Source organism: Wasmannia auropunctata, unplaced genomic scaffold (assembly GCF_000956235.1).
Source record: "Wasmannia auropunctata unplaced genomic scaffold, wasmannia.A_1.0 LD336042.1, whole genome shotgun sequence".
Lineage (NCBI taxonomy): Eukaryota > Metazoa > Arthropoda > Insecta > Hymenoptera > Formicidae > Wasmannia > Wasmannia auropunctata.
This window is the reverse complement of record NW_012026848.1, coordinates 430,849-457,663: the sequence shown is the minus strand read 5'-3', so window position 1 is coordinate 457,663 and position 26,815 is coordinate 430,849. Positions and strand designations below refer to the sequence as shown.

Here is a 26,815-nt window from a genome sequence, read left to right as displayed (position 1 = left end):
GAGCTCGGACTGCTCGGAGGCCTCAGACGGCTGTCAGGCGCTTCGCCACGCCACTCAGCGCTCGCCAACCGCTCTCGCGAGTCGCACTATCGCTGGGTTCAACGGATGCGAGTGTCGCAGCGGAAATGGAGCCGGGAACGCTGGCGAGGGTGCTGCACGACTTCCTCACCACCGTCGACGGAGAACTGAGTCTTCCCAAGGGACATTATTTCCTGGTACATACGTACGCGCGTACGGTTGACACCTAACCTAGGCTGCGTTTCGATTCACGTCTCGCAGGCGCTCTTGGAATCATTTCGTCCTTGTTGTTTATCAAATGTTAAACGAGAACCAATAATGCTCGCGAGCGCTGCGAACGCGTAATCGGCGACCGCAGTCCTGAGGCGCAATCAAGTGTAAACAACTGAAAGCAATAGAATCTTCGTTTCAGATACACGAGATCGTGGACAAGCACTGGTGCCATGGCCAGTCTCAAGATAGAGTCGGCAAGTTTCCCTTAAGTCACCTGCACAAGGTGGAAGTCCCTCAGGTTGGCGAAACGGAAAGATTGTTCGTTTCCATAGCCAACTTTCCCGGACAAGAAACTGGAGATTTGTCTTTCGCGGAAGGTAAGATTGTTATAAGATATGCCGCAACAAATTTTTCGAAGGATACGAGATTAGGTGTTTCGATAATAAATGTGAAGAGGTAACAATAGCTTTTAAGATTTAATGTAACTAGAAATAGATAATAATTGAAACGTAAATTTTTTCTCGTTATTAGGGGAACTCATAATTGGAATGAGAGACATAGGTTCGGGATGGTGCATGGGCAGGACGAGCTTCAAAAATGGAATTTTTCCACTGACGCATGCATGGGAATTGGACACAACGTTGATGAGGGTAAAATATTGAAAGAGATTATATTTCACTTGTGCAGCATCTGCGAAAAATTATATATTTATTTAGCTGCTGCTAAAATCGTAAATTAACAAAGATATCTCTTACAGAGAACAATAAAGAATAAATCAATAAGAAAAAGAGCTAAGGTAAAAACGACGCTGAAGGCGCAACTCAACGAGGAATTAGATCTAATTGCAGGAGAGACGGTCATTGTTACAGAAATTTTAGACGATGGCTGGTGTCGTGGAGTCGCGGAAGACGGCAGGGAAGGCATATTCCCTGAGGGATTTATATCCTACGTGGAAGCAGATCAGGATACAGTCGATCAAGGAGAAGTGTCGTATATAACTGGGAACAATGTTGCATCCGTCTCGGCAGTTCATAATGGCACAATTTACAAAGATTTTGGTGAAACTTCTTTACATTCTTATGCAAACTTGTCCGATGAACCTGCTCCAAGTTACTTTGACTTGTTCCCGGAGGTATTGTCAACGACCAATAATACAGACAACACGCAGTACAACAGTCACGCGAATTCCGTCGATATTAAGCCGTACGCTATAACATTATATCCATTTAATGCGCAATTTCCGAACGAGCTGAGCTTCGGAGCGGGCGAGGTAGTGCATCTCACCAGACACATTGATTCCGAATGGATAGAGGGTATGATCGACACCAGTAAAGGCATCTTTCCGTCGTCTTACGTCAATATTATAGTCGATTGTGCAGAAGTGAGGCAACATCAAGTTCAGTCTGAAGTAATTCCCGCGAAGAAAGACGCCTTGGATCCGGGTGCTACTGTAAAAGTGCTGTACACCTTTGACGCGCAGATGGACGGCGATTTGAACGTGCACGAGGGCGAGAGCGTCACCGTGCTGGAAATGGCCAATGAGGATTGGGTGAAGGTGAAAAATAAGAGTGGCCTAGTCGGCTTGTGCCCGCGGGAATATTTGAGCTCGGTGTCCGAATATTCGCTGGACAGTCTGCCGGAGTCAAATTTCGAAGACTTTGAAGATTTTGTGATGATCAGGCATAAGGAAGCGAACGAGGTTGTCGCAAACGAGGAACAAACCCCGAAGAGACTTTCGCAGCCGCACAGGCCAGCACCGCCAGCTCCGGCTCCAGGCAGAGTGCCATTACAGAAGGAGAATATTGCAAATGGTGAAGCCGCCCAGAAGAAAGGAACGTGGGAAAACGAATCTGCGAGCAGTAATACTGGAGATATGAAGCAAAAGCATGCAGATCAGCGTCAGAATGTAATATCGGAATTAGTTCTAACGGAAAAAGAATATGTTCGTGATCTGAAGTTAACATACGAAACATTTAACCTGCACAATCCGAGTTTTCTCGAGACGAAGGGGATTGATGTCGCTACGTTGTTCGGGAACATTTTGGAAGTTATTCATGTTGCCGAGGAGCTATTGGATATGATTCTGAGAGCTATGAAAGGTTGCGACGAAAGTTTGCAGACAATTGGACCTTGTTTCGTGAAAATGGCCGAAAAATTGAAAAGTGTTTATGTTAAATATTGTGGAAATCATGAAGCTGCTTTAGCTTTATTAAAAAAGGTATTTTATGGTAATGAAACCAAAATTTTCAATCAAAAACTATACATATATTCTTATATTAATGTAAGAAGCTTATGATGATTTGAAGTTATGATTATTTGAATCGAAAATTCATTTGTGTTTTAGTATGAAAATAATGAGGAGATCGTGAAAGTATTTAACAAGGGTATTGAGACATTACGTCGTCAGATTGCTTGCTTTGATATGAGCTCCATTCTGATCAAGCCGGTTCAAAGAATTTTGAAGTATCCGCTAATGTTATATGAATTAATAAAGGTAAGTAATTGCATTAGTTACACAAAATGTGTGAATAGTTTATTTTGAAAGTAGTGAAAGTCCAATTTTGTGATGTATATTTTTTTTTTTGAGGTGCCAGTAAAAGTTAATATATATATAAATTTTAACAACATTGTGAAATTGAATTCAGATTACTTTTCAAATAAATTATATCGCATTGTAATATTTTCCTGCATGTGGAAATTAATTTGTAGTGCACAGAAGACAATCATCCGGATAAACTGAGTCGACAAGGCACGTGGGAGGCTATGACAAATGTGGCCAGTTATATCAACGAGTACAAGCGGAGAAGAGATATCGTATCGAAATATTTAGATAATGATAATACTTTATTTAGCAAAATGTCGAAATTAAGTATGCATTCCGTGGCAAAAATGTCGACGAGGCTGAGCACAAGATTGTCGGCGAGTCTGGGACTGACAAATGTTGCAAGCGATACCGAGTTTGAGGAACTGGAGAAGCAATTTCGATCTACAGAGAAATGTACGTGGCAATTGGTCAAAGATATTGAGCAGTGTATCACGTATCTGAGTGATGAAGCTATGTCGGGTGAAGCGATAGCCGATTTGCTGGTGCATTATTATCAGGGAAGTCCGACTGCCGAAGTGAAAAAGCTGCAGGATATAAGATCTATAATTTGGTCGCAATACATGCAGGACTTTAAGTCGTGTATCGAGAAAAGGGTCAGCGCCCCGTTGCATTTTCTAGCGACGCTGTTAGAAGGGCCGGCCGTATTGGTGGCGAAGAGGCATGATAAATTGCTGGACTACGACGCTGCTATTTCGAAGAGTGAGAAATATAAGGAATCAAAAATTGTAATTGTTACTTAACGTTTCTAATGTTCCTTGTTGCAAGCAGGTCTCTTTCCATAATTTTTCCTGATTCGTTTTACGTTATCTCAGGTGCAAGAAGAATTATTCACTGCCAAGTGTAATTACGAAGCTCTGAATCAACAATTGTTGGAGGAATTGCCTATATTGCTGGATGCGGCAGCAAACATTTTGGTTAATTGCATAAATGTTTTTGCTGGCGCCCGAAAATTACTAAGCGGCAAAATTACCAAGCAATATTTAACGCTTTGCGAGGTATTCAGATAAAACTTGAGTAGAAAAGTCTGACGTTTCAGTCTGCTGTAAAATTCAAGAATAAACGAAACATAATTTTCTTTTTTAGACATCACCGCATCTATCGTCACAAGATGTGCTGGAATCATTTCTCGTGACTCATCATTTAATATGGAATCAAATAACACGTTTCGCGTTTGCTGGCACGAATACCCGAATGGACGAGAGCCAATCGCAATCATGTAATAAACAGACCGAAGACCAGAGATCCTCGCTCAGAGAGAAATATACTCCGGACAAATTATATGTGGTGGTCGAGGACGTTGTCAGTACATCTACACTGGAAGTGGATGCTGCTAGAGGTACGTTGATCGGAGTCATAAAGAAGCAGGATCCGATGGGTAATCCGACGAGATGGTTTGTCGACACTGGAGTCACTCAAGGATTTTTGCCTTCTCAAAAACTGAGATCGGTCCAGCGGCAGAGTCAGCATCATGACCAAATCACATCGGATGTCGCTGCTGTCGGGAAAAAGAGTTCCAGCCCGCCGAATTTAATGTCGCTGGATTCTCCAGAGAAAGAGATCAAGAAGGTGGTGGCTTCGTCGCATCTGCAGGATTTACTTTCATTAGATCAAGAAACGAAAGTAAATCACAATTACAGCAACGTTCCCGAAATACCAAAAGTTCAGGTGTATCAGAATGTACACAGCGAAGTTAGTAATATATCTAATATTGTGATATTGCGCTCTATATCTTTTTATTAACATGATAATTTAATTTTCAGTTTTACTACGCGATGTACGATTTTGCTGGAAACATGCCGGGTACGTTGTCTATTATTAACGGCCAAGCCCTGAGACTCCTTAGACCTCACGATGAGAAAGGAAACGATGAATGGTGGCTCGTGGAAAATCGCAACGGTAAACAAGGTTACGTTCCGCAGAATTATTTAACCCCCATTAAACCAAAGTCGTAACAATGAAGCAAAATTTAAGATTAAGCACAAGTTTTACATTTATAGCCATTACAATTTTATGCCAAAATCGTGATAATTAACTCAATTACCGAATTATATTGATCATTGATAGAAATTATTAACTAGTAGCGATTTGTCAATATTTTAATTTTCTTATAATTATTTCTCATAAAAAATGCTTATTTTTGATATCTTATGTTAATGAAGAAACAGTTTATAGATTTTTTAAATCTTGTTTTATGTTAACGAAAAAATATTTTATAAAATCTTTTTATCTGGTCTGATTAGCATGGAATCATTAATACTAAACCATATTAATATTGAATTTAAAGATCTTAAAAAGATGATCAATCAAAATATTATTAGATATTCACACCAATCAATACTCGAAAATTTTCTCGAATTATTTTTAAATTCCTTACTAGTACTTAGGTTTATACATAATTTATAAGTATACATTCTTTAAGATTTTTACATATGTACTGAATTATTGTTGAATTGTTATATGCAGATATAAATGTATTTAATGTAATATATGTATAAATATGGCGAATACGATGCTTTATCAGAAACAAGATTTTTCTTGTGACGATTGGAGCATCATTTTGAATTGTACAAGCTTGATAATTGATATTAATAATTGATATTATAGTACAGAAAATTGCACGTTTTTGCAACACGTTCTTGCCTAACAAAATTGTGTTTCAATAGATCATTTTTGTAGCAAATAATACATGCCATATAAATGCCTACAATATGTATACATATATATTTGTGATAATTGTTTTATTTGTATATTGTAATTTTACTTCAATTACACGATCTTTTACGTGCAATTTTTAATGTACATATATTGTATTTGTATATAATGTTAAATTTTTCGAAAATTGTATATTATTTCAAATATGAATATCTAGTAAAGATATTAAAAATGTTATGAAAAGAACACTGTCATCAAGTCTTAATTATGACCGACTGTTATTTTAGTTGTAGGTAGAAATTTATTAGACTATTTTATAAATAATCTATTTAAAGTAAATAATACTTATTATTTTGGGAATAATATACTATTGTTGTGCCATTCCATTGTTCTAGAATAAATTAAAAGCGCAAACTAATAATTTTAAGATTACTAATATGTGGCCTGATTACGTGCAGGCCAAGCATTGCAATATATATTTTAAGACAGTGCAGTTTTTTTTGGTTTCTTCTTAATAATAGTTTTTATTATTACTATATTTACAATCCTTGACAGTTTGAATGAACATACAAGAAATTTGAAATAGTTCATAGATTATCGAGTATATTGTTATGGGGAAAGTAAAACACAAATATTATTTTAAAAAAGAAAGTAAGACATTGATTATATTATCACCGTAATATAATAATGCGTTTACTGTTACAATCGACAGTAGATACAATAGTTACACGATGCATGATGTGCTACAGCCCTATAAGCTATCGCTTAAATTGTACGTACATACAATAAAAAATAATATAAACGAAGGTCTATCGGTATACCGTTTAAAATAAACAGAACAGTCTTTCTGAGGTACAGTAACTTGCGATCGACACGAGTATTATGTCGCAAGTAATGTCGCGAATGAACTTACGTTAACTTACGCTAAGCAAAAGGTGAATACTGATCTAACGATAAACGACGATCAACGAGATATTCCGGACACGAATGTACACGCTGAATAAAGTGTAATGCTCTTATTGTGCCGGTCAAGCTGATAAGATTCGGATCCGCGATTTTGTCGCTCGTTAACAATAAGATTTCGCGAAACCGTCGGCAGATATGACGGCAAGGCCCGGGGTTAGTATCGTGCAACCACTCGTCATCTAATAATTAACGATCGCTCGTTTCTTTTTTGACCTTGAAACCGCAATTCACGTGCACCCCTCTCACATACGATTATGCTTTAAATACAATCTCAATATATATTGGATAGAATCTTAACGAAATAACGTACTCCTCTTACGCAAATATTCGCACGGTACCATATAAAGTCGCTTTAACGATGTAGCGAGGTGATCTGGATCTCGGGAAGAAGGTTTAATTAGGGAATTATCGTCAGGCGTGGCCAACGCTGATGCATTTAAGTTTATAGCATCATTATACGGCTGTCTCTGGATCGAAAAACATATTAGGAAACTTAGGCATAGTTAAAGGTGTCGATATATCGATTCACTAAAATGTTCTTGCGGATATTCCTTTCACGCCAGAATTCCTAAGAAAACTACAACTAGACATGTGCTGCGAAGGAACTTGTCTTAATTATTTTTAAATCATACAAAATGGAACCTGGGTGCATTTACGTAAACGATTAGAGAGATTATTTTCTAAATTCGCCTCGCAAAGGAGCAACTATGTGAATCTTTGTGCAGGGCATGCATTCCTATAGCTTTGCAGACACGCTAGCTTATTCACTGAGTTCTGGGATTACCTCGCTATTGCGAAAACATCTCACTTTATGGTAGGACAGATATTTATTACAGTTCGACATTCCTTATCTTAACCAGGGAACTTATTCTAGGCGCTCGAAACAGGCGCGCATCCAGTCGATTATTATTCCTGAATTGACATTAAATATACACGTTTGATCCTGCGCTGCAACATCACTGCAGTATATGCATTGAAGTGTGCTCGTAAATATCGGACTTGTTACTGGATTTTGTAGCGGTACGTTTTGTACTGCGCCAGCGGTATACCTTCATCGGTGTCGATTTAATTATCGAGGAACATGTAACAATTATAGTTGACTCCACATATCTTGGATAATTAAAAGAGACATCAATTTGTCGCCACTATTGTCGCGAGCAAAGTTTCTCGATAATTAAAACAAATAACAGTAAACGCCGTAAAAACTACCGCTTGAAATAATTGTGTGCTCAACAAGGTCGCTCATTATGCAATTATCGTGAATCACTGTTTTAATCCTAAAACCTTCTAATCATATCGAATTTGTTGTAATAAATCTGTATTCTTGTCATGTTTATATACATTCAACATGGTTGTTTAACAATATTTTACACATTTGATATAATTAAACAAAGATCGTTTAAAATCGCATTCCAAATGTTTGAATACAGACTTTTTTTCGAACGTTCTGCTCGAATACTCAACAGTGATATCAATAAAGTGCCTTGTAGGAAAAAATCTTCAATATTTCATCTATTTTCAGCAAAAATATTATAGCTTTAATCCTTCTCGTACTTTCAGCATTTCTACAGATACCAGCAACTTGAAATAGTCATTATTAGCTACGGTTAAAGTATATAGTTAATACAATTATTTGAAGTCGTCTTTCCCTTTCTAATCCTCTTATCACTATTTCTAGGCACCAACGACTTTAAGTACCCGTATTAGCTACAATATAAATATTTAAGACAACATATAGTTAATATGACTATTTTGTAGTTGCCGGTAACGCTCATTAATTCTTAATGAAAATAATCAACTGCACACATCGGATGGAAGTCAAAATTACCTTATTATCGTGCGCGTTTTGATATGATAAAGCTTTATGCATATCGAAAGGAACGCGCAATTGTATTGCTCTGTCTCCATGTTCTCCATTCAGCATGTTTTCATTCAACAATTCTTGAATACTAAACGGAATATCCTTCTCGTACATTAACTACTCGTGGCTCGTGACTCCATTAGTGCGTTCGGTACAAGTACGCATAAATCGTAATGTTATCCTGGATACTTCATGTTGCGCCAAGAAACGACAAATATTAGACATCCATTAAAAGGAAATAGAGAGCGTCGTTTCTTCGACGATAATGTTCTTTTCTTGTCGGCATAACAATTTTATGTCATTTTTTTTCGTGCTGCCTAGGCTGTTATCTGGCATGATTTCGGTTCGACTCACACATGATTATCTCTGTCCATTTGCGAGAGCTAATTGCTCGTTGTCTAAAAGAGAGACGTAAAGTGGTATAATCTTTGAAGTGATAAGCAGTAACTATAATGATCTGCTTTGTTTCATCAGTAAACTTCCGGGAAAAAATTTCTTTACAGAAAAGATTTTGTTTATTATATGAGAAAAACTTTCCTTTGAAGATGACACGTCAACATTAAAAATAGCAATCACTCAACGAAATACCTGATAAAATCAAATTGGATTCGCGCAGTAATTCGTGTTGCTGTTGCTACAAGATTTTATCAAATGTTAACAAGTTAATTTTTGATCAGCTATAAATCGAGACATCTTTCTTTCGTCAACTCTCTTATAATTCGTGTATCGTCAAAGTTTGTGGGTCTTATTGTGAGATCTTCGGTGGGTTAAATCTCTTCGAATTTAACGTATCACTCCATTCTACGAAGACCATTTTCTGCGTTCTCCCTGCATTCAAATTCCCTCATTCGCAAACTATCGTCCCACAGGACATACACACGTCAACGCCTTATTTAAACTTCGGCCCTCAATATGTGAAGCAGTAATTATACTCCTGCACTCGATAGTCTTTCTACATGTGGAAACTTCGGAACACACACGCGTATAGCAACCTCAGCTGTTATTCTCATCACCCGGGCCGGGGCCTGACTTTCTCGGTCGTCGTCGTCGAATCTGTCGCCCGATCCGCGATCGCGGAGAATTCTCTTAACGGAAAATCTTCTAGTCCGCGGGATAGAAGCGAAGAATCGCGCGGCCCTGGATCTCCGAGTGACAAAGCTTTTGGACGACGTCCAGAGCTTCCTCGGCGGGATACACGGTGTGCGGGGGCGGCTCGATGTCGCCGGAGGCGACGAGCTGCACCAGCTCCCGCAGTTGCTCCAACGTGCCCGGTTCCACCGGTTTGATGGATTGCTGCCGCTCTTCCGCTCGTCGGCTGAACTTGGGCAGCAGCCGGTCCGCGACCTCCTTGATCACAAACACCACGCCGCCCTTACTTAGGCATTGCATGCTACGATGGAGGTTGCGTGAAGTCGTGCCGAAATCGATCACCACGTCGACTTGGCCACCGCAGGCATCCATTGTGCGTTCGATTAGCTGCTTCTCGTAGAGATCCTCGTTCCACTGTACCACGTTCACCCTGTAACCAATGTGCCGACTGTTGCTGAATAAATCAAAGAAGGCGATAAACGTTTGAACTTTCAAGGCACCGCCGAATACGAGCATTAAATTTGAAAATGCATTTCATTGATCTATTCAGTCTTTATATATTCTTATAAGAGGGAGAGAGAAAAAGAGCCAATAATCTCTTTATGTAAACGTTTAATGTTTTCTGTGTAATACAAAAATTTGCTCGTACTCTTCATGAGCCCATTCGAGTCCCATTTATTACTATCATACATCAAAATGTTAATTAGCATATGTTTGCTAAGTAACATTTTGCTAACTATATAATCAATTTTCCGTTCTATTATATGAGAATCTAATTGAATAAACTTACCGTTGGAACTCCTGAGCTATTTGAAGACCATCATCCTTGAGAGTGGCTATCGTAGTAGTGACTCTGTCTCTCATGTTACTGAAGTGATACGATGCGATTCTGAGGGCCCACAAGGCAAGACCACCTGTGCCAACTACCAGAATCTTACACACGCTGTTTTCGCCCCTCTCTTTCAGTAATGCCTACAACATTTTATTTTACTTTGAAGAAAGCTTTGAAGAAAAATATCATTATTATTTCCGAACAATTTGCTTTGTCGCATGATTTATCAAACGTATATTTTTATGGAGTATTTATTAATTTAATTTAACGAGAGTGAAATGCAATAGAAAAGATTGTATACCTGCACGTGCTCGTGCGCAGCAAAGACTGTGTTCATCGCGAGAAGCGCGCCGGCCGGTAGCATAGCCCCCACGCTGAGCGACATACTGTCCGGGAGCTTGATCAGGTACTTGAGATCGTGCACCACCAGATATTCGACGTAGCCATTGGGAATGCCGTCGTAGGGATAGAGAATAACGCGGTCTCCTACAGCGAGCTCGCGATCCTCGGGCACCTCGGTGCCGAACGACTCGATCACACCGGCCACCTCGTAGCCGGGGAACAGAGCGGCGTCGCGTACCCCATGATGCGGTATAGACACCGGGTAATCACTCTCCACGGACATGTCGGCGGCCAGGCTACTGCCTGCACTCTCGACCGAGGTCAAGCTGGTTAGACTCGGCGATCGTCGGGGATGGTAACAAGCACCGGCGCACATCACCCGGATGCGGGCACCGTGCTCCGGTACCTCCGGCACGGGTACATCGAAGCTGAAGACACAATCCCGGCCGGTCACGCTCGGGCTCTCGATGGAGACTTGACGGCACAATTTATTCATCTTCTCTCTATAACAATCGGCAAAATCGGCAATATGAAGCGTTTGCGATGGAAAGACTTATTTCTCAATCATATCTTATTGAATTATTTATTGTTATTCAGTATTATAATGTACATTTAATGAAAAATGTGATAAGTCTCTATATTTAAGAAAGATATAGATAATTGCCATAAATCACAGCGTTCTTTAAATAACGTGTTGCTAATATTTGATAATTTTCCTTCTATTATAATAAAAAATTTAATTAAAATGCATTAAATAATTAACAAAACATTGTAATGACTCAGCGCCAATACTAAGTCATTAGAATGTTTAATTAATTATTTAGTGCATTTTTTGTGACGCTTGTATCTCAAGTTACATAATGTTTAAATTAAATCTTTCTCATAATGAGTGTAATGTTGCGTTATAAAACGCAATATTATTTTACACACACACACACACACACACACACAATTTATTAATAAATTTCTATTGCATTATAAAAACTGTAATTTTAAATTTTATCGTTGCAAATAACAATTAGATCATTTTTGAATTGAAAAAGCAAGCGTTATCAATTAAACAATAGTTCATTGTCAGAAAAGTAATTTTATTATCTATGTTTTAAAGAGAGAGAGAGAAGAACGTGCAATGCATATACATATATAAATATACTTTAAGGCTCGGGGACAACTGTTTTACATATTTTAGAATATATTTTACTTATTTATAATCGTTATAAACTTTATATTTCATAAACTTTGTGAAATTTCGTATGAGACATATTCACAAGTAAACTGTATATAATTTTTTTAAATTATATTGTAATATAAATATAGAAAATGCTTTTGTTGAAATGTTAATAGATTTATTAAATTTTCTTTTTCATAAAAATTATAATTGCATATAATATAAGCAACAGATTAATTTATTTTACATATTTTATTAAAAATTTTATATATAAAACATTGTATAACGGAGATCTGCTATAGAAAGCTGCTCATTTAACTCCAATAAAGCTTAACAAGAAGGCTCAGGAAGTACGCGGAAGGCATTAATAATATGACATTTTCCGGTTGAAATAGTTTCTGTAGTAGCGAGATAAAGAGAATTGTTATAAATGACTGTCGTCAGTAGGAAGAGGATTTAATTAGCACTCAATTAATTAACGCTGACGTATTTCCCCTTTTTCTGAAATCACTAAAGAAACGGTCTGACGCTGATACTAAATTGGCGGAAGTGTGTCATTAATGTCAACGTGCTCGGCGCGAGAAAACCTGTCGGCCTCGCGGATCAGCTGTTCGTATCTTTCTCGATCGAATACTTGGAGGCACGTTTTCGCTCGTGAAGTATTTGTAAATGTTATATAACAAGAAGAAAATGCGTGATATACATATAACTGTATAGTACTTTTATTAAAATTTAAAATCAATCGAGAATTTAACTTTGGAAAAGACGTGTTATATTTCAATAAAAATTACTTTTAAAGTAATATATAAGAGTAATATAAAAAGTTTGACGTTAACATATTGATGTATCGCCTTGACCAAACTTGTATGTACAACACGTTTCATATATTTGATACTGAAATTTTAGGAAATACATTTTATTTTGATTGTTTTTATAATTTATAAATTATTTTACTTGTTACAACACATTTTTCATTTTATTAATAAAACTTTAAAATATAAATTTTGTTATAATAAATTTTTTTTTTCAGAAAAGCAAAATATATATTTTTTAAATAATTTACATGTTTATTTTTTCAATTAAAGAATTCGATTTGATAAACTCTATGTGCATTGGACTATTATTTCCAAAAAATCAACGTATCCTCTTTGTGCAAAGAAGACGATTAAAGTGAATATAAGATTATGATCGCCTACCCATTGTGGGAGATGGTTTTGTGAGCGATTGGCGCCATCGATTCCAATTCCACCGGCATAACCAGCTTAATTGAGCTTATTTCTCGAAATCACTCACAAAAAAGACGAAGATCTCTCACTCAAAAATTTTTGCACACTGTCGATCTACAATCGCTTTATCCACTATTTTCTAACGATCAAATTTTAATAGTCTCGCGAGAGAATGGTGAACAGGAAGAACAAATTGTCGATACGTTCTTACGCTGCGCGAGAGATACTAACCCGTTCTGTTAGCGCGCGTTCGCTTTTATACCCGTATGCAGGCCAACGCATGTATGATAGGATGGTAGGAAAAGTGAATGCGGGGAAGGGTGGAAGACACGCGGCCACTCGCCGACCACGTGCAATGTCTGTTTTTCTCGTCGACGTACCTCAGAGTACGCAAAGCACGACTTGCTGGGGATCGCATATGTGACGCTTATCCATACCATATTCGTACGTACCGATAATGATAAAATAATCAAATGAGCTTTTAGATTTAAATACACTGAAAAAATGCCATAATTGCGCATAACTTACACATTGTTCAACTAATTTAAAATTAATTTTTCCTTACTATTCGATTGACTGCTATACATTTTTTGGATCTCATTGGTTCAAACATTAGATGTCTTGGCAACTACTCATTACGTTAAAATCGTATTTTAATAAAATTTATTGAAATTAAATAAAGAAATAAAGCCTTTTTTAAAGCGCATTTTAATTCTATTAGCAACTGTTTCTAATTAATTGTAAGAAAAAAACATTTTTTAAAATTCATATTTAAAAGAATTCTTTTCTTAATTAAACATTTAATTGTAACCATATATAATTATTATAAATTAACATTTAGTAGGTAAACACATATTTCTTGAAAATGTTGCTTAGGAAATATTAAGTTTAAATTTATCAAATAGTTTACAATAAAAAATATAATAAATAACGGAATATTCTATAATTAGTAGGTAAACACATATTTCTTGAAAATGTTGCTTAGGAAATATTAAGTTTAAATTTATCAAATAGTTTACAATAAAAAATATAATAAATAACGGAATATTCTATAATTACAGTTTACGAAACCGTTTACTTTATTTGCTGTTTTTTAATTTTTCTACAAATTATAACCTTTAAAAAAAATTTTTTTTAAGTTTAAAACTTGAATGATTCATAATTATTTTAAATAAGTTTGTTTTTAGACTTTATTAAACATTCATGTCCTGCTAAAAGTGTGAATCATGTGTATGTCTGTTGTCTGAAATAATATAATAACTTATTAGTATAAACGGTATCTTTCCATTTGTAAATTTATTAGCTATCTGACCTATTAGACCGCTAACTGCGTCTAAGCTGTTACTTACTGTTTGGCATATAATCGCGTAATTTTGCAACGTATATACACATTTGCATTGAAATAATCTTTTATAATGCGCAAATAACAGCACCACATGTCAAGTATTTTTATCAATGTCCAGAATGTAACATTATCATTTGTTTAGAAATGTGTCGTTGGATAAAATTGTAAGATATTTTTAATTGCTTTTTATAATACATCACTTAGTTTCTATTTGTCATATGTTACATGTTGCCATCATTTTTCAAACTGAAGAAACATGGCTTATTAACTAAGCATTTCATACGAAAATAGCGATAATAAAATTGTAGTTAGTCGATTATGATAATTTTAATCAAAATACAATGACTTGTATTAAAACATTTTTTATAAGAAATCATTTTTTATTTGCAATGTTTGATGTTCATCAAACATTGTAATCAGGTATTGATAAATCAGTTGAAAAAATCTCTCTCTGTCTCTATCCAAACAAAATAATTTAAATTTTAATAAAAATAAAGAACAAAAAATTCTGTTAAAAAGATTAATACATAATTTTAATTATTGACTTTAGCTAATTTCTATATCATGATTAATCTTGTTATATTTATTACATCTAAATATAGACAGATTAATTATCCATACGTTGTTTCATTGATTTTTAAATATTATATATTGTAAACTTTATTTTGTAGAAATTAATTAATTTTAAAATGTCGCATTTGCTGATTATTGAGAAATATAAAAATATTTTATCAATTTAATTTTATTAAAGTTCTTTCTTTATAACCAATATTTTATTTTTTGTAAAAAATATTTTAGTAATACTTTAGTAATACTATAGAAATACTTTAAAAAGTAAATTAAGCAAAATAAAAGAATTGCGTCATTTGCGTCTGACTGAATATAAAAATAAACGAAATAATACATTTCTTTTGCTATTTTAATAAGTTATTAGTTAGTTGACGGGTGTGTCTATGTATAGTTTCTGTCCGAACATGATAATTTGTTCGTTTATCTATGGCTTATCTACAATTTTTTAAATCCGCGCACCGCACAGCAGATAACATTTATTTTCCTTGCTGTCAAGGATATTAACTGCAATCAGTAAAGTTTTATCACTGTTGGACATTTAAGTTTAAGAAGAAGATGCGCTATTTTCAACATATCGGTCGCTCGCAAGATTTACGAGGATGTTGACTTCGTTCTTATCCAATTTTTAGATCAATTATGCCATAGAATTCTACATTGTTTTACACATAATACAATGTTACAATTTTCCCGAGACTCCGGAAGTGTATTTGTTCAATGCGTTATTTAAATAAACGTGAATCGAGGGTAACACATTTGCGATTACGCCGCGGTTATGCGATAACAGGCGAAACACGTTTTACAATGAAACGAGGAACCTTGAGCACTTTTTCATAAAAAAATGAATCTGATTTATATATTAGTACTGTCGCTTAAAAATTTTGTTTTTATTTCCCGATTTAAGAAAGCTAATAAGAAAATTGAAATTATGTTATAATAATAATCATAACTGAAATATAAATTTGCACTGCTTGAGAAAACATTAATTGGTACATTTAAAAAATAAAATATATATCGTGTTACTCGTTGCATAAGTCTCGTGGAATAATCGAACCGTTCAATCATTGCTTGATCCCAATAAAAATTAAACAGGCAGTATATATATCATAAACAGTTCTGGAGGCGGGTCTGCACACTTAACATTATCATGTGCCGAAATTTATGATATAAACATAAACTGCGAATTAGCAATCAAATTTCACAAGTATATTAATATCATGAGAAAATATTTGATAACAATCACATATAAAGATATCTTAGACGTCAAAACAGTTGTTGACTTTCTTTTCAAAATGGAGCAATAAAAGATGATATTTTGCGATATATCTCTCGAAAATATCGAAAATATTGATTAAGACATCTTATCATTTTAGATAATTAAAGATAAATGGTACAAACTTCAATTGAAGTGCTTTTGCACTTGTATGATTCAGATTAGTGGCGAGGATATATTTGTGTAAAATATTATTGCGTACTGCTCTACCTGTTACAAGCTAGAAGTTAACAGATTCTGCTAAAAGTTTTGTTTTAGCTTTGTACGAAGCTAGTCTTGAACGGAAATAAAAACAGAAAGCAATTGAATATGTGAGACTTTAATAATACTAATATTTTAGTTTTCTCAATTCGTACATGCGTTGAAAGTTTGAATAATTAAATTATCATAGAAAAGTAAAAGTATGTCTTTCACATTCTACAATCCAAATAAATAAATATTATATCTAATTATTTATTTATATAAAACCACGGCACGCGGTTTATTTGAATAAAAAAAAATTGTAAGATTCACAATTTAGAATATTATGGAAACACCAAGATCCTCTTTGATCGTGTTAGCGTTTTCCGTTCTTAATTATTATACTATTTTGTTGAAGTACACATATAAGTCTATATCATTTTCAGCCATTCATTCGCATCTTGAAATTCAAACATATTTACGAATAGAATTCTAGGATCCAGAAATATAAAGATCAATTAAAAGAAGTAATTATTCGAGTTTTATTATATCTTGATAGTTTTAGTTTAAACTCAGTATATGGGTGGCAATAAAAAAATGTTTAAATTATACATGTGCTTAAAGTGCTTTTATATAAATATAAAAACAGACTTGTGATGTTTTAAATAGCGATTGGATTGGATAATCATTCTGTGCGGGAAAGCACGATTATGCTTTGTGATGTAAAATTAATATTGCTGAAGGGGAATAAAATAACTCCTTTTCTCTTTCTTTCCTAAGTTTGTACTAATCCTTGATTTCTCTTATGCGAAAATTCCATTTGCGATCTGACGTAAGCAAGGTGTATATAACAACTCCTGGCAAGACCCACAGCAATTTTTCCTCGAACATGTATAAAATGAATCACGAGCAGAATTTTTTAATGACGCATCACAGACGACGTTTTCAATTTTTATTTTTTTCTTGTTAAATAAAAAATAAATTTTTTTGTTTATATATATACATATATGTATATATATATATATATACATATATAGATCTTTTGATTCATTACATTATAAACAAAAAAATTTATTTTTTATTTAACAAGAAAAAAATAAAAATTGAAAACGTCGCATTTTATCGCGACAGGAAATTGTTCTTATATATATATATATATATATATATCTACTTGAAATATTATTCACTGTCTTTCTCAGAGAGAACAATTTCCTGTCGCGATAAAATGCACTTAATGTTATCAAATGCAATGAAAAAGATACAAGTTCATTAACTTTCACGGTCATTGAAAGACTTCGGTAGCTTTCTCCGATAATTTAAGCAATATTTCTAACGAAGTGCGCTCTGAACAGATCTAAATCGATAATTTCACTGAAAAATTTTATTTATTTTTAAAATTTATATCTAATTAATATATAAATTATCCGATACATGACATTGCAATGATTTAGTATAATGATTTATAATGTACTTAATTTAGTTAGTTTAATAACTAAACGAGTATTTAATTCGTTTAATTATCAAAGAAAATTTATCTTTTATAGCTCGGATCTTTGTGTCGTTTTAAATGCGTGGAAGTTATTCTGCATTAATTAACAATGTTTACCAGTTTGATCTGCGGAATCATTTATACAGCCCGCAATCACGTGATCTCTCTGTAAACAAGTGATGATATACTGAAATAGATATATGTGTGCGTTACTCATGAAACGGGTTTGGACTCTGTTTCTCGATGATAATCACTCTGTTGACTTTTCTAAGCTCGCGTCATCAGATTTTCTCAAGCTGACACGAAATGATTTATCACGAAAACGATATTGTTGGAACTATCGTGATTTAGATAAATGCGCACAAATGTCTGTTATGCTCAAACTTGTAGACTTAGAGTTCCTTCAATTAAGGAAAACTCACAATTGAAATTCTTTGAATTATTATTAACAATTAATTAATTTTTCTCGCATATTTCTTGCGCACTAATATGCTCAATGGTATGCCTCAAATTTATTCATTCGTGACGAGAACATAAAAACATGCGTGCTATAATTTCAGTTGGTGATTATTGGTTATTAATTTCACTCCAATTTTTCTTGTGCCATAAAAAAATGTGAAAGATTTGTATCTTTCGTTATAAAATATTACAGGAAGCATATTACGTTATGCAACTGTTGCCATAATTATGGCGAAGGTGCAAGGTATCAGTATATTTGCTGATGCATGAATAATAGCTGACCAAGCTAGTCCGAGCAAAAGTATCATACAATCGATTTATATCCATATGCAATCGTATCGTATGCATATAGTTCATAAACTCGTTCCGACGTTATCGATAACGGGTTGCTCTAATATTTGCAATCGATTTACTTAATGACCGTCTGATTGGGCGTTATTTCTTCATGTAATTGATATATTGGTATTTAGGTCTTAATTAACATTCGGTTAAAATTTCAAATAGAATTATGGACAAAATTTTACTTGAAATTTTAAACGAAGAGCATAAGATTTTATTCATGACTATATTCCTACTATTGCTACAGTTTAGTAGCTAAATGCAATTTGTTTTGTATTAATTATAATTGCAAGACTATTGTCTTGTAATTGACTTCTTTTCTTTGTCAAGAAAGAACCGATATCAAATTGATAAAAAAAGATTAGACGGTAACATTGTAATACATATTGGAATATTTTGTACATAATGATTAAAACTGGCAATTAATTATTTTTTTTATTGCCGTGTGCATTTACGTCACAGCATTTATCGTTAACGCTTTCAAGGATTTTTTGTGAATACATGCAAATATCATGGTCATTTCTGGCCACTATAACGAAAACAACGTTTAACGACGGTGACGATTTAACTATTTCTGCGTTTCTGCGAAAAAGTTTAAACAGTCGACAATTAAAGTAGTGCCTGGGGATTTCCACAATAAACTGCGATATTGCTTTTCTAGTTACTTATTCGCAAGAATATATATATATATATATATATATATATATAATTTTCTTGGAAATTGGATACATTTCGTGACATGGTACAAGCATTACAAACTACGCTTCTTCCTCATCATCTTGGGAATGCTTTCTATTAGCGATAGGTAGATATAGCCTTGGGAGTTCTTATATCACTTGACCTACTTTAATGAAAAATATCTGTGATAAAGTGAGCCCTTCGATAAAGAATTTATCGCGCTTATAGATAACCGTAGGAGATTTTATATATTCAACGTGAATAATAAACTAAACTAATTTGTTTGCATGAATTAAGACAACAGTATAGAATTATAATATGTAAAATGTTCGTAAAGTTTGCGTTAAGTTTGGAAAATTATGATAATGCTATGGAAAATCGAAACAGAATTTCAAACAACAATGACACATAGGAAGTTTCTAATTATTATTCTGCAAGAAATATTTCGTTCTTCGTCTACAGATTTCTTGAACATTTCCGTTTGAGATATTTTTTATTAAATAGAATTATTCTATTACTTAAAATTAGAAATTATTTAATATTAAAACAATTTTAAATTAATATTCTATAATTATATAAAAGGTAAATCTATTATTGTGCATAAATTTTTCGAATTTTGTTATACATATATTAACAAATAAGTTTATACTATTCAATTTAATTCATCAGAATTTCTAATTTTTATAGTTTAATTAATCACTCGCATAAATAAGAGAACGCGAAGGAATTAATACGACAGTGGCAGAACTATAGAAACACAGAATGCACAGAACTATAGTAAATGCTATAATGTTACGCAGCAGCGTTGAACACAAAGAAGCTGCTTGCCACGAGTAGTATGCGTGAAACACACGCTCGATTCCTTGGTGCTTTTCAAAAATAGATCTCTTTATTCCGTCGAGCAGACGTATAAAAATCAAGAATATGACTCATATTGATAGTCGAATGTAATTCCAACTCAAAAGATATTTTATTATTGCAACACATTATCTGCGTTTGCTTTTAATTTATTTATTATCAGTGTTTTCAATGCATTATCATAGATAGGAATTTTTGTTCGTGATATAAATGTTCTATACTTTGTAATAATAATTAAATATTTAAATAATAAAAATATACACTATCACCTGCGTTAAACATTATTATATAAATTTCTGTTTCTCTTATAACATAAAATTTCAAGATAATAAATCCAAAATCCTTTTTCAAGTAGATTATCTGTAAAAAGTCGGGTTGTGTTTTTGCTTTTTTTCACATCATTTCATTGTGTAGAAACAGGTCGAGTCATCCACTGTAACGATGCCAGTCTTTGTCCGTTCATTCGTAATGCATCGTAGTAAAGTCAGCTGACGTGAAGCATGAAGTCTTATGGTGAACGTTCAAGAGGAGAAAATGTTCGATACTGAAATTTCGTTCCTTGAAGATTTAACGGTTGCATTATTTATTACTCGTTTTTCTTACGATTCGTCTTTTTATTTCATTCTTTGTCTTTTAGAGAGACAGTTTTTACTGAATGATCTTCTATATTCATTCTTTATGGATATTAATGTAAATGAAGAAGATGTGTCTTCTTTTATCTTTTATATGTGTTTACATGTTGAGCTTTACAACATGCATTTCGAAGTAATCAAGAAATAGAATTATTGTGCCAAGTATTAAGTACAAAAAATAATTTTGTACTCTTGTACTGCTGTTCAGTATATTGCATAATGTTACAGGTTGCTGAAGCACAGGTACATTTTTATTTGCTGACTTCGTGTTTCCACACGTGCAAAAGCCGTCTCGCGTTCTCTCGAGGACACACGACTCCTTTTTGTGTCATATGCACGTCATGGATATTCCGAAGTGATTCGTTATCCTCGGTTGCGGAGAGGAGACGTCCACTTTTAGAATAGTCTTGAAGTTTCGCGATGATAAACACGTAGATTGAAGGAGAAAGAAGTACATTTTTAACATCGTTGCACGTTTCTTGATACCTGACCTGACTATCGAAAATTGCAATGTTCAATGAACGTTGAAGAATAATCAGTATTTTGAAAATTGTAACAATTGTGTGTATTGTTTCAATGAGAAAAACAAAATATATGATTATATCACGTCATGAATGATGTATATACTATATGTTAACAATATTGATATTAATTTAATAATTGTAGTAATTTTAACAAAAACAAGATACAATTATCTGGTATCTTATAGTGTGTAATAGTTTCATATTCTTAATGTCATCCTGATTTTCAGTCATATTCTGATTAATATGCACCCATAATCTATCGTTTTACATCTTAAACAATTTGAAGCATGTTTAGAATCTGCATCTTTAAGAAACAACAAGAAGACGAAAAATCGATAATTTAAAAAATAATTCGATATATCTTAATGCAATTTTAAATAGAAGTTAATTCTTCATAAGAAGGCACTGTGAATCTTGTAAAATTTTGTCTAGAAATAATATTATAATATTATTATATACTCAAGTGTTTGAAGGCCCATTTTTATCAAAATAATCGTAATTCTATAAATTGTTTTTAATCAGGTCAACGTTTGTACGACCTATTTTCAGGTTTCCATATACACTCTTACTGTTATGCCCCATATGCCCCGGGTATCTCTGGGTTAAATCCAACGGACGAATATACGTCTCGTGCACCGTCGCAGGTGTACGGGTAAACCGGAGGATGTGTGCGTCGACACGGCTGTATCAGTGTACCACGAAAGAGGGGGAAGTCGGTCGATGCCGCGGAACCATGGCACGCCGGAATCACGTGCACATCAGCAGGCATCCGCGTGTTCAGCCGTGCCGATCCGCTTGGAACACCGCGCTCTTGGCTTCTCGAGTATAATGCCCGCGGTGTTCCAGGGCATTTTGAACCCCCTCGCGCTTGTCGGAGCGTCCACCAATCAGAGAAAAAACGAAGAAAAGGACACATATATCTGCATGACTCATCCAACACATCGATATTATCTACATGACGAATGTTTTTTTTTTATTCATGGCACATACGTGAACATATGTATGTAGCTTTGGGACCGGCTGTCATCGCAGTTACTCCGAGTTATTATTTGAGTCACTCGGCACTATCTACGACTTTTAAACGGTATAATGAACGAGAAAGATAAGTTATTGCGTCTCGCTCTAAAATACATGTCAATGAATCTTTATTTTCTAAAATCATATTTTAATGAAGCTATATGTTAAATTATACGTCGCAAGAGACATTTTCAAATTAAAGTCATGGTTATTGTTATACGATTAAATATATTTGACAAAGTAGACCAGTAGCATGATCAATAAACAGATATATATATATGTTTCGCTCTATTCGCATAAATGATATATTAACTGCAAGAACGTTGACACTTGGTAAAGCCATTGACACGTTCTCAAAAGGAAGCACTCCTTTCTCACGCTCTTTTTGTTGCTCTAAGTACGCAACTTCGCGTACATGGCAGTTCTTACTTTTTAAGGCGATCAGTACTTATTGTTAGCCACTTCGCCGTTAAAGAAGCACGTATTTTTCATAACATATCTTGATAAAAAATGCACATCTGTTTACTTCCGTCGTTCATTTTTTTCGTGCATTAGTCGCCTGCGAATCGCGTGACTTCTACGATAGCGATATTAATTGCTGACAGCGCTTAAGTATTTGCTGAATTCAAAACATGAGGTCATAAGCCTTTTTTCATTTTAGAAGATAAACAAGATGATGATAATCGTACATGCATGTTCGATAAGAACAGCGTTGCACTCGTAAAGAGCTGAATTAATGGTCTTAAAGTAGAGGTGTCCGAATAGTTCGAATTCGAATCGAATCACAATGGATTCGATTCGAGTTCGTTTTCGAATCTGTCAGATTCGAAATCGAATAGTTCAAGAATTTCGAATCAACAATGTTTCGATTTCGAATTGCTCGCCTATTTTATTTGCTTCATTTATATCTCTTGCGCGATCAATTATTCTTATTTAATAAATAAGTATTTTTGATGTATGTAATGTATCCATAGATTAATATAGAAAATATTCGAGAGCATTCGAACTATTCTTGTACACACATATTATTAATTACATATGTTCTAGAATCTAGTTCAAAATGTCACATAAGATCATAATTCTTTGTAATGAGATGTAAATCGAAAACAGGTTTTCAGTTTGTTTAAATCATTGTATGTAATTCATAAATTTTGATATTAATTATGTTTAAATTAATATGTGATATAAATCTTGGAAAATTTGATTCAGATTCGATTCGTATTCGAATTAAAGAGATTCGATTTGATTCGATTCAATCATGCAAATGATGATGATTCGCACACCTCTATCTTAAAGTGGCATCCCAAATTAATTTTAAGCACTAAAATTGTTGCTCACATTTTGTTATTTTATATTTTATGTATTAATTTATATTATTAAATATTACAATGACTTTAATTTTTTGTTAGTAAATTTCAATCATTTAACATTTTATTTTAGCGAAAAAAATAAGCGTTTTTAAAAATAATAATTCGTTTGTCAATTGTAGAAATTTAATCATAAGACGTTGTTAAATATGTTGACATAAGATAATTCTTATGCCAACCTGCAGTGAATCACCTAAATTCTTTCCGCTTCTATTTTTACTTGCAATTTTCACGAGAGCTTTTGCAAAGCAAAAGTCACGCAACAGAAATGAATAATGCAATTCCGATAATAAAGCATAGTTTATTTTCAATTTCGATGTATCAATAAATAGATTGTAGTGTATAACTTCGTAGCTGACTTCACCCTAGATCGGCGACCTATTCAGAGATCAGGACGAGCGTCCATAGAACTCGACGAACGTTACTTACATCGTTGATGCGTACTGATCGGTCATTCGAATGGGGTCAGTTCACAATTGCATTCGGAGGTGTTAGGCTGCAAGGCGAACGGAACAAAGTAGCAACGATCGAATAACTTCTCTGGCGTTGCCTTCGTTCGCACGTTCCGATAATAAGAATGATATCCTTTATTATGCAAATCGAACAATCCGTTTTAAATATGATAATCAATTATCAATTGCTCAGAACTCATCAATCTCTCTTTCATTAAGTATCCTCCGTCAATCTGTTTAATTAATCTTTAATATCCTTTCATATATAAAATTTGTGCATTCGCAAGTAGATGTTTTGTACTCCCAGAGATAGCTCTTATCAGCGTCATTCTCTCACATTGCTGCATCCGAGGCGCGTGTATTGGCCCGTACATCGTTTATCTTACCGTCTGTCACTTATAGTCACAATAGTGATCATCACAATAGTAACAGTTCTAAGAATGGTTTTGTTTATATATTTTATCGTTATATCGTTTTCCAATGGTGACAATAATTCTTTCTTTCACACGTAACTCTATGCAATTCTGTATACTGGCTGTCACATTTTCACGCAAGGTGATCTTCAATTCCATAAATCCACTGTCATATATCTTATTAAGTAAGCAATATTGATATTTCTATTATAGTAATAATATGAAACTGCGAATCATGTCAGAATAACTTCTTTGTGAAGGTGAAGCGATTATACGCTTCACCTTCACTGCCTTCGCTGTCCAGAGGTTGATGACCTACCGCAACGCGCGCGAGAAAGTTTCAAATCTTACTTCAGAATCTTATATACTGTACTTTCCTTGATTTTTCTGTTTCAAATTTTATTTAAATATATTTTAATTATTTTATCTATTTTGCAAAAATGCGTGTTTTATATAATAGTACTTTATACGTTCAGTATTTTTTACTATATATAAAAATATGCTATATATTAACATCATTTTTGTACTATAAACTTGAAAAATTATATGTAATTTTTGTATTTATTTATAACTAACATATATTTCGTGAGTACTTTATGATTTGACTGTTTTTAATAATTGCTTCTAATAATAAAGTTTTATTATTCCTCTTTTTTTTTAAAGTTTTTGATGTAAAAAGTTTTTATAATTTATAATGGTATTTTAATATTTTGATATTTATTCAGTAAGAACTCACATATATTGAATTAAAAATATTATACATTTATGTGTTCTGTTTTGAATATTATCCCTTTCTGTATTGAATAGGATTTAAAAAAATTGAATTTATTTGAAATGATGTGACGATAAAACGTATATTATTTCAATGAATTTATTATAAACAGTAATAAATTTATTGAAATAATAATGAGCATTATATCAATAACAAGCTTTAGGAACATTCTAATACATGCAGAAAAAATATATATAGAAATATAACATGTATGACAATCAAATAACAGAATATGAAGAAACATTTCATATGCAAAACAATACTACGTCACACGTGATGTGTTACATCGTGTGTTTACTTCCACACGTGCTGCTGAATTCAATTGAAGCCAATCAGAATATTTTCAAGGATAAACTTAATGTATGTTCGCAATCTTTTTAAGATGGTATAACATTCTTTTAATTAAATACTAATTTTTGATTATCTTCGTACTAAATATATTCAATAAATCATACGTAATTTTATCATTGTCGAAAAAAGATATTTATCAATAACGATTTTACTTAATTAAGATACGAAATAAGATAATTTTTTTTAAAATAACTGATTTCGTGTGCACAATATCGACATTAAAGATATTTGTCGCTGCATTTATTGCTGAATAATAAGATATGCATGATAAAAATTTTGCTTTTCCTGATTATTGATCACTTCATGTCAGTTACTTTTTGGATTTTTGTCAATAACAATCGATTAAACGATTAATCAGTAGATCGCTGACGCAATTACAAATGCGCGAATATTTCTTGAAACAACAGTTCTGTTAGGAGACAATGAGCAATTAGATGACGTAACGAGCGAGTTTAACTGTAATAAGCGATTTCAGGCTTGTTGAACGATTTCCTTTGAACCTTGTACCAGTTACGTCCAATTGGAGCACTAATGTTAGTCCCACGCAATGCACATCGTCGTTACATTGCACGTACGTTATTTTGTATTATATCTCGCATTAAAAAAAAAAATAATATTAATTATTCATAAAAATTCGATACAAAAATGAATAATGCACAAAATATCTTAATACAATTTTTTAATTCAATAATAATAATAAATGTTAGATTTATCTCACCGTATCTCACTAAATAATTGTATCCGTTGAAATGTCATCAATTCAAGGACATATTTGAATAAATCGATTATTACGTCAATCTGACCATTTCCTTGAAAAGCAAGTCGAAATTCAATGCGCATGTCGCAAACTCGGCCTTTGTTTGCACTCACACATGCGCCGACGATTGCTCTAAATAATGAAACTGTTGCTTCAGAAGGAACACATTTTTTTGAGAATCATAGAATAGCGATTTCGTTATTTTTTTCACTGTATTTTCGTTCCCAGCGAGTAAGATAGGAACTGCGCATAGTATTGATTGTTAAACGATGCGTAACGATACCGCACACATAGTTCGACACAAACAGTCAGCTGTTTACGAAGTGGCAGACAGGTGTTCAAAGTCACGATACTGTTGGCGTTGCGTAAA

General features: G+C 33.6%; 2 protein-coding genes across 4 annotated transcripts in view; one reads left to right on the top strand and one right to left on the bottom strand.

Annotated features, from left to right (window-relative positions):
• Nucleotides 1–20: 20 nt before the first annotated feature.
• Nucleotides 21–8,169, top strand: LOC105451859 (dynamin-binding protein-like). The gene is made up of 9 exons (XM_011692553.1): nucleotides 21–215; nucleotides 431–608; nucleotides 763–881; nucleotides 989–2,449; nucleotides 2,576–2,725; nucleotides 2,941–3,561; nucleotides 3,649–3,831; nucleotides 3,920–4,525; nucleotides 4,597–8,169. Exons 1-9 carry the CDS (start codon nucleotides 126–128, stop codon nucleotides 4,786–4,788), a joined length of 3,600 nt encoding a protein of 1,199 aa, XP_011690855.1. The 5' UTR covers nucleotides 21–125; the 3' UTR covers nucleotides 4,789–8,169.
• LOC105451860 overlaps nucleotides 6,152–26,815 on the bottom strand; it is a 149,701-nt gene continuing 129,037 nt past the window's right edge. For 2 of the 3 annotated variants that reach the window (XM_011692556.1, XM_011692555.1), the window contains exons 2-4: nucleotides 10,538–11,081; nucleotides 10,195–10,376; nucleotides 6,152–9,834 (exon numbers count right to left, since the gene is read on the bottom strand). In XM_011692556.1, the coding sequence (XP_011690858.1) occupies nucleotides 9,417–9,834; nucleotides 10,195–10,376; nucleotides 10,538–11,074 (1,137 nt within the window). In that variant the 5' untranslated portion in view covers nucleotides 11,075–11,081 and the 3' untranslated portion in view covers nucleotides 6,152–9,416. Of the gene's footprint in view, nucleotides 9,835–10,194; nucleotides 10,377–10,537; nucleotides 11,082–12,942; nucleotides 13,203–26,815 lie in introns of those variants that run through there. The other variant, XM_011692554.1, reaches the window with a different exon arrangement.